The sequence below is a fragment of the Lucilia cuprina genome, chromosome 3 (assembly GCF_022045245.1).
Source record: "Lucilia cuprina isolate Lc7/37 chromosome 3, ASM2204524v1, whole genome shotgun sequence".
Taxonomy (NCBI): Eukaryota; Metazoa; Arthropoda; class Insecta; order Diptera; family Calliphoridae; genus Lucilia; species Lucilia cuprina.
This window is the reverse complement of record NC_060951.1, coordinates 65,605,175-65,613,113: the sequence shown is the minus strand read 5'-3', so window position 1 is coordinate 65,613,113 and position 7,939 is coordinate 65,605,175. Positions and strand designations below refer to the sequence as shown.

Sequence of the window (7,939 nt, the reverse complement as noted above, 5' to 3'; positions counted from 1 at the left end):
TTAAAAATATACAATATTTTTCATTTAACAAAACTCCCAATTTTTGTTTTTATTCCAATTTAGTTAATTTCAATTTATATTTAAAGGGCGCCAAGGTAATGCCACATTCTCCCTGCATGTCAATATCTTGACTTTCGGGGCTTAGAGATATCTTAAAGTTTCTCAAAATTAAGCCACTGTATAGGAGTAAAAGCATTTTGGCCAATTCATCACCCAAGCACATACGTTTGCCCGTTTGAAATGGTATAAAGTGTTGAGGTTGATTATATTGACCCTCTTCGTTGAGAAATCTTTGAGGTCGATATTGCTCTGGTTCTGGCCATAATTTAGGATCCATATGTATGGCCCATTGCAGTGGTATTATCATACTATTTTTAGGTATGGTAAAACCATTTATCTTTACCTCTCTCACACAACCATGAGGTATACCCAAGGGCACCACCGATCTAATACGTTGAGTCTCAGCTAAGCAAGCTTTTAGGAAATCAATATGTTCTAAATCATTTAACGTTATATTCTCCTGGGGTAATTTCATCAGGTGCTAAATAAAAAATAATGAACTTTATTAGTGCATTTGAAAGAAGGAAGAAATGTTTGTTTAAAAATTATTTCTTTCATTAGAAATATACTTTTCTCAACTCCTCTTGTATATTTTCATCCTTGGCCACGTATAAGAAAAACCACCGAAGCGTAGTCAATGTAGTATCCACTCCAGCTCCAAAGAGATCCGCTAATAAATGTCTTAGTTGTTGGGGACAAAAGAATTCGTAGGCCATGTCTTCTTGTTTTTTATCGTTAGAATTCTTAAGTTTCTCTCTTTCTTCAAGAAAATATTCTAAAATACAAGTGTTTCTTTGTTGAGAGTTCTTCTCTGCTTCCTCGTCATTTTGCGTATAAAGCTGCTGGCGCTGCAATAGTCTTTCTTCACATTTCTCAATGATATCATCATAGATTTGATGTGTTTTTTTCTTGCCATCGAGTAGGAAATTAATGCTTCTTTGATTAGAAGGCAAAAATCTAAGAAGTACAAATGTCAATCAGTTTCTTTACTAAAGATCTCATATAAAAATAAATTAATAGAGTGTACTAGAATGTAATTAAGGAATTCGTCTTTAGTACATTAAAATACTATATACTATTATCATTGTGGTCAGATACTTAATTGACGTTATAGTAGGATCTAAAATTTTTTATTTTTTAGATATAGTTAATTACTAAAATTTGATTAAAAAATATCACTATCACTTTATATCGCTTAAGTGATCTAGGTTGAGTAAAATCATTAAGACTTTAGAACCAATATGCTAGGTTATTAGTTTTTCCTTTCAGAATTCGAAAGTTTTAGAACATTTTAGTATACATTCATCAATATTTCGAAAATGATGACTAATAAAGGAAACAAATTTTATATCTTTCTCACTCTGTGGTTTTACATGTATATGTATGTATACATGGCAGAAGGGAATATTTCCATTAATAAAAACTGCATCACTACTCACCTCAAAAACGGCAAAAAATTCACAACACCTGAAACGCCAATTAGTTTTAAACCCTCTTCCTGTAGCTCTTGAAGATAATGCCAAGTGACATCATCGCGTGCATATGTGATGCCAAACACTAGGTCGTTAATAATGTTGCCCAAAGTATGTTGCAATGCGGGCAGAGGATTCACTTCACCATCTAATAAATTCGTAGAATCATCATGAAGCCACTTCATAAACGAGAAACCACAAGAAAACAGTTAAAACAGAAATAAAAAATATTGAAAAAAACTCATGGTAGAAACAGAAGAACAAATGATCGGACAAGTAAAATAAAAATAAGAAAAAATGTGCACATTTTATTTATTTATTTAGTTTCTTTTTTGTTTTGCACTTGAAAATATGTATAAAAAGCAAAAGCGAAAACAAAATGGAAAGTAAAATGATCAAACATACCAGCAGCAGCCGGCAAAACATACAAAGGCAAAACTGAAATGAACGGTTGGACTTAAAGACATTTATACAGATATAAATTATGAAACCAGCAACCAGACAGACATACGGTCAGACAGGTATACTGTCAACTTGACAAACCGTATGTCCGTCTATATAGCTGACCAAATGATGCCAGCATAGCAACAAATAATTGAATTTAGAACAAAATCAACTGGAATGAATGACTTACGACTAAATTTATACAATTCCTGTAGCTGCCTAACAGCTTAGTGATGCATACAAGGATATATACACATGCATTTGCTTCTATTCCAGACATTTTCGCAACAATAAACCTACAAAGTATTTAGGAATATTTTTTTGTTTTCTGCTTTGTGAAATATGGTTTGGTTTTAATTTGGTGAAATGTTTAAAAGCCTTAGCAAATAAAAACTAAGAATCATTCATTCATGTTTATGACTCAGACGGAAGGATAGACAGTTTAAAGATGAGAAACAAATCAACAAAAGCTAATCAACTTAACAAAGGAGTGTGTGTTATTTTATGATACGTTGTTCATACCTGTATACATTCCCTAATGCCTTTAAGAATGCGCTGTTCTAAACCGCAACGTATTTCAGAGAATTTCTTCGACATGCCCAGACATTTCAGCCAATCAATAGTGTGACGTCTTTGATCCTTCCACAAAGCACCTTCAGCACAAATTAAACCTTTTTTTTTTGGGGGGGAAAGAAATATATAAAACGGAAATAAAATAATTTGTCCGGACAATAAGCAAGTTTCTTGCTTAAGTCTTTTGTTTTGCAAGTAATATTTTTACTTTAATTTGTGAGTTTGAAAAGGGACAACCTACCATAACCACCCATTATACCATGAGTTACATAGAGCGGTGCTCTGGCTGTAAATTCTTCGCGTCTCAGGAAATCACGCACCAACGAGGCATCTGTCAATACAATCGTATTGATTTTTCCCATTTTCAATGAATATATTGAACCATATTTAAATGATAATTGTTGTAGTGTTTTGTATGGTGCCTTTGCATTCAGGAATGCCAAATAGCCAAGTATAGGCAATCCAATGGGACCCGGAGGCTGATGACGCTTACGATTAAAATGTTGCAACAACATGAAGGTTAAAAGGCCAATAAAACATATGACAAAAATGTGCTGGAAAAATATAGAAATTCTTATGTTGATGTTAAAAAAAGAAAAATACGTTTATTGTAAAACATTAATGTGCTGTTTGTAGATACCGAGCGAGTAGTTTGAGTACAAATTTTACTTGTATTTTGTTATTGTAACAAAAACAAAATACAAGTAAAATTTTAACTCAAACTACTCACACGTTATCTAGAAACAACATATAAGAAACAAATTGTAATATTTTATTGCCATTATTTATAATATTAACTCAGAGAAATTAACTTCAATTACAACAATTGAATTTTTAATTAATCGACATTACTATGTTATTTTAAATTAAGTCACTGATAGCATACACCATGGCAAAAATACTCGATTAAACAAATGGTATAGTTTTATCGTATAGTTTTTTCGTGTCTTAGTCTGTCAAAACGTAGGTCGTGTTAAATAATTAAACAACAGGCCTAAATGCTTTTGTGAGTATTTTTACATGAAATTTGTTGTCAAACGATTGATTTCAGTTATCGAGATGTTTATCATCCTATTGTGGAAAAAAAAATTACTACTTAAAACGTATTTTAACAACATTATTATTGTGGACTGGCTTTTTTAACATTCGAGTCAACTCAAAAGTGAACGATTGTATCATTTTATGATTCTTTTAACTGTAAATAAGCAAATTTTTACTTACCAATAGCGACATTTCCAATTTATTCAGAAAATCCAAACATTTCTTATAATCCTTCATATTTTCAATGGCTAAAATTATAAAACACGATATTATAATTATTATTTTTTTTAATTGTTTATTTATTAAAATACTCACATTTCTTAATTGGTTAATATTTAATTTAAAACTTTATTAAAACACTTAAAAATTCTCTTTGAATTTTTGAACTATAACGACAGGCAACTTCAGTTGCTACACACGTCTACTCACCGACTGACTAACAGACTGATGAGACTTACAAATTCACAACGAGTGTGGACTTAATGTGTTATTCCACAATGTAGGCAGCAACAACAACTAAATACATATCATCAGGAATTTCAATAAGTACATTTATACACTTAGGAAAAACACAAAGTACTTTTCTTTTGAATTTAGGTAGAGAAAAGATTTACATACATACATGATCGAAAATAATGTAAAAAAAAGAATCAAAAAGAAATTAGAAATATTTTTTACACAGTGAACATATGTTTGAGGTGAAATTCAAAACATTGAACTTTTTCTTTCAGTGTCTTAAATAAATTACTGTAACAAAAGTATTCTGCATATCGTACAATTTTGAAAAGTACTTTATACAAATAAAATAAAATCGCACTATTTATACATACATATGTACATATTTAATTGCAAATGTCCATTTTACAATTTAACTCAAATCCAGTTAAATCCAAGTTTATCTAAAATCACGATTAAAAATCTTACTTATATATAAAATATTTTGTTCACAAAAGAAGTGTGTTAAAAAGTCGTTTTGTATTTTCCAATTAATTATCATATGGATTACTTAAGTGTCATATAAAATGCGCATTATATTATTCTGGAGTTCTTTTTTTTCATTTTTGTCAACTCATGAATTGCAGATTAAGCTTAAAACTTAACAAATTGTTATGAATTTATCTGTACGAATTATTTACCATTGAGTAAGAAAACCTATTAAATTTAAATGTATGTTTTCTTTTTTGAAACGGAAATTCTGCATAAAATGGGTCATTATGTCATAATTATATTATAAAAAAAATGTTCCGGAAATTCATTGCAAATTTTCTAAAAAAAACTCAATTTCACTCGATATTTATAAGTTTTAAACGGAAATACTTTAAAAACATTTCAAATAAATGTTAAGAGGTACATTAACACATGTACATATGTAGTATATATTAAGTGTTAATTAGTATTCAATCACCCCAAATTAATTTAGTTTATCTTTAGAGATAACAGCAGATAGGCTGTTGTAAAACTCGCAGCTTAATATTTCTGCTACTATGCATGGGAAACCTTCCTAAATTTTATAATATTAGATGATACACCATTGATTTGTTATTTTTCAAATACGACAATAAATGTCGTTGCTAGTGTGTTTATTTTTCGCTGTTAGAATTCATAAAAACTATACAGTTTACTGTTAAATTATTTGAAATTTTTGAGATACATTTCAAAAAGATTTTTTTAAAACATAATACTAGTAAATTTACAGCAATTTGTGACGTCATTAGAGAACATCGAAAGAAGGCTTAAAATTTAGGTTCTATTACATATTTTGTGATGGAGGGTTTCAATGCAGATCGGTGTAAATATACCCTATATACCACTATATTATAGAGGATATTATATATAATTCCCATACTTATCTAAAAGTATTCCAATCTCTTAGTCGATTAAGAAATGTTCATCCGTCCATGTAAACTTTGTAATCAAGGACGAACATTCTTAACACTTTAATTTTATTTAAAATCGGTCCACTATTTAATATATTTTAACATTAAGTTACGAAAGTGTAATTATTGTATATTGTATGAGATGAATTTATAACATATTTTCAAAAATAATGATGCTTACTGTATAAGTTAATGGTCATGATGTAAACACATACTTCTATTTATTACAATATACTAGGATATATACGAGGACTAAAAAATTTTTCACATTTACGTTATGAAAAAAGTCTCAAAAATATAACGAAAAATATACTCACCATGTATATTAAAAATTTGAAACAGTCAGCGAGATCACTGTGTATTATATCATATTCCATTGTTTTTTTATTTTAAACTGTTAGTTATCAGGTTCAAAACTTATCAAGTTCAAAAAACATTTTAACACTAACAAATCTTACAGATATATGTATTTATGTATGTATGTATGTATGAATGTATATGTTTATTAGTTTAAATAATAAGGTTTAAAAGGTAGATGCAAATGAAAGATGAGATGATGAATTTAACGAACATATATTGAGCTACACGACATGTCTGTATGTAACTTAACAGAAGTTTAATCTAAAATACAGTGACATAAATAACTATTTAAATTCTTACTGATTAAGATTACAATTACTAAGTATCCAATTAATACATTAATTGAAATCATTCTACAACACCATGTCACAAACTTAAAACCAAAACTATAGCACTAACCATATTCCCCATCTGACTCACAAGTTATGGTTCAAATAAAGGAATGACTGTTCAATATATTTTTAGCCAAATGTAAACAGATAAAAAATTACAAATCTTTGATCGTATCTGTGCGTTGGTAACTAGTATTGATACCTTAAACCCCTTTAAGGATTTAATGAAGCATTAAACAAGATTGAACAGCACAAATATTTTTATGTCTTACGAGTTTTGTTGTTGCGGTTGTTGCCATAAAACCTTTAAGAATGTGCAAAAATAAACTGCAGCTTGGAAATTCAGAGAAGAGCAAAAAATTAAACAACTGAGCCATAAAAAAGACGTTGAGGGAAACAATGACCCTTCTGAGAAATAGAAGACGATTGACCGACCGACAGCAAAACAGATCAACCAACTCTAAAATACAAAAATAAAATACAACAAAATGAACAACCGTCAGCTTTACGAATACACGCATGTAAACCATTTTCGAAAAAAAAGAAGAAGAAACAAGAATAACTACGGTGAAAAAAAGTAATCTACAGCAATGTGCAATTAATATGGCATAAAGTCAATAGCCCTTCTAGGAGCAGCAAACTGAACAGCATTCGTTACTTTCTTATGCGTTCATTGACTTGCAAGTCTATTTCATACAATGGCCGGATGGCTGGTTGACTGGATGCGGCAGCCTGTAGACTTTGAACGTTGTATGTATCATTGTAGATCCTTCGCGAAATATAAAGGGTTCAATGTCTTGGACAATGGATATTAGAACAAGGAAGATGGGACACAGGGAGACAGAGAGCAAGAAATAGAATAAATAAGTACATAAATGCATTCTAAACTTAAGAAATACAGACAGACGGTCAATAAACTACAGAAGATCAATGATCCTTTTGAAGACCATTGGCCTTGTTAGCTATTATTAGACAAATGATCAGTCAGTCAGTTGCCACGCCAATAAAATACATACATACGCTGCAGTCAGATGATATAAAATCTAAACTCATACTTGCTACAATTTAATCGGATAAGACACATAAAACAAAAACCACTTCTAATCTTTTTTAATATTCACTTGTAAAATGTAAAATAATTTACATAAATTGTATGTATGAATTTTTATTGCTTTGCCAATATACTTACATACATACAAACATATGTGATATGTAAATATAAAATATTGTTTTTAGCAATTGTATTTGTGAAAAAATGCAAAATACAAATTAATTCTTTTTTTCTGTACTTCTGTTACAAAATTGAGTTCAGTGAACGTTCTTGAAATGCTTTAAGTTCATTCAACTTGTTTAAGCTAAAACTTCAGATCAATGTCCTGTTTATTGCAAGAAACATACAGATTTTTTTATTGTAATGGCTAAAAGAAAACTAAATTAAGGAAAGAATAAAACATATAAGCAAAAGCAACTGTAAGTACTAAAGGGGGAAAAACACTAAACATATGATTAAGTTGTGCTAAATACAGAAAAAAGGATGCGATTACAAGCTATAAAACGATTTAAAAACTTTTTGTGTTTAAGATATGAAAAATACTCATACATACACACAGAAAGCGCGATTGTAAAAGAAAAATTAATGCATTAAAATATGGATTTCCTAAAAGTTCGCAGCCGCAAGGGGACATCTTTTATTTTTGTGGTTATTTCGTATGAATTATTTATGCGTTTTGTGAAAATTTTCGGAAAATAACGTGTTTACGTAGCGTATTTTAAACATAAC

General features: G+C 29.6%; 1 protein-coding gene across 2 annotated transcripts in view; it reads right to left on the bottom strand.

Moving 5' to 3' along the window:
* Window positions 1-34: 34 nt before the first annotated feature.
* Window positions 35-7,939, bottom strand: part of LOC111674786 (cytochrome P450 306a1) — a 13,529-nt gene continuing 5,624 nt past the window's right edge. Inside the window, exons 1-7 of one of the 2 annotated variants that reach the window (XM_046946797.1) lie at window positions 3,906-4,123; window positions 3,771-3,838; window positions 2,791-3,103; window positions 2,499-2,647; window positions 1,500-1,711; window positions 630-1,017; window positions 35-541 (exon numbers count right to left, since the gene is read on the bottom strand). In XM_046946797.1, the coding sequence (XP_046802753.1) occupies window positions 50-541; window positions 630-1,017; window positions 1,500-1,711; window positions 2,499-2,647; window positions 2,791-3,103; window positions 3,771-3,827 (1,611 nt within the window). In that variant the 5' untranslated portion in view covers window positions 3,828-3,838; window positions 3,906-4,123 and the 3' untranslated portion in view covers window positions 35-49. Of the gene's footprint in view, window positions 542-629; window positions 1,018-1,499; window positions 1,712-2,498; window positions 2,648-2,790; window positions 3,104-3,770; window positions 3,839-3,905; window positions 4,124-7,939 lie in introns of those variants that run through there. The other variant, XM_046946798.1, reaches the window with a different exon arrangement.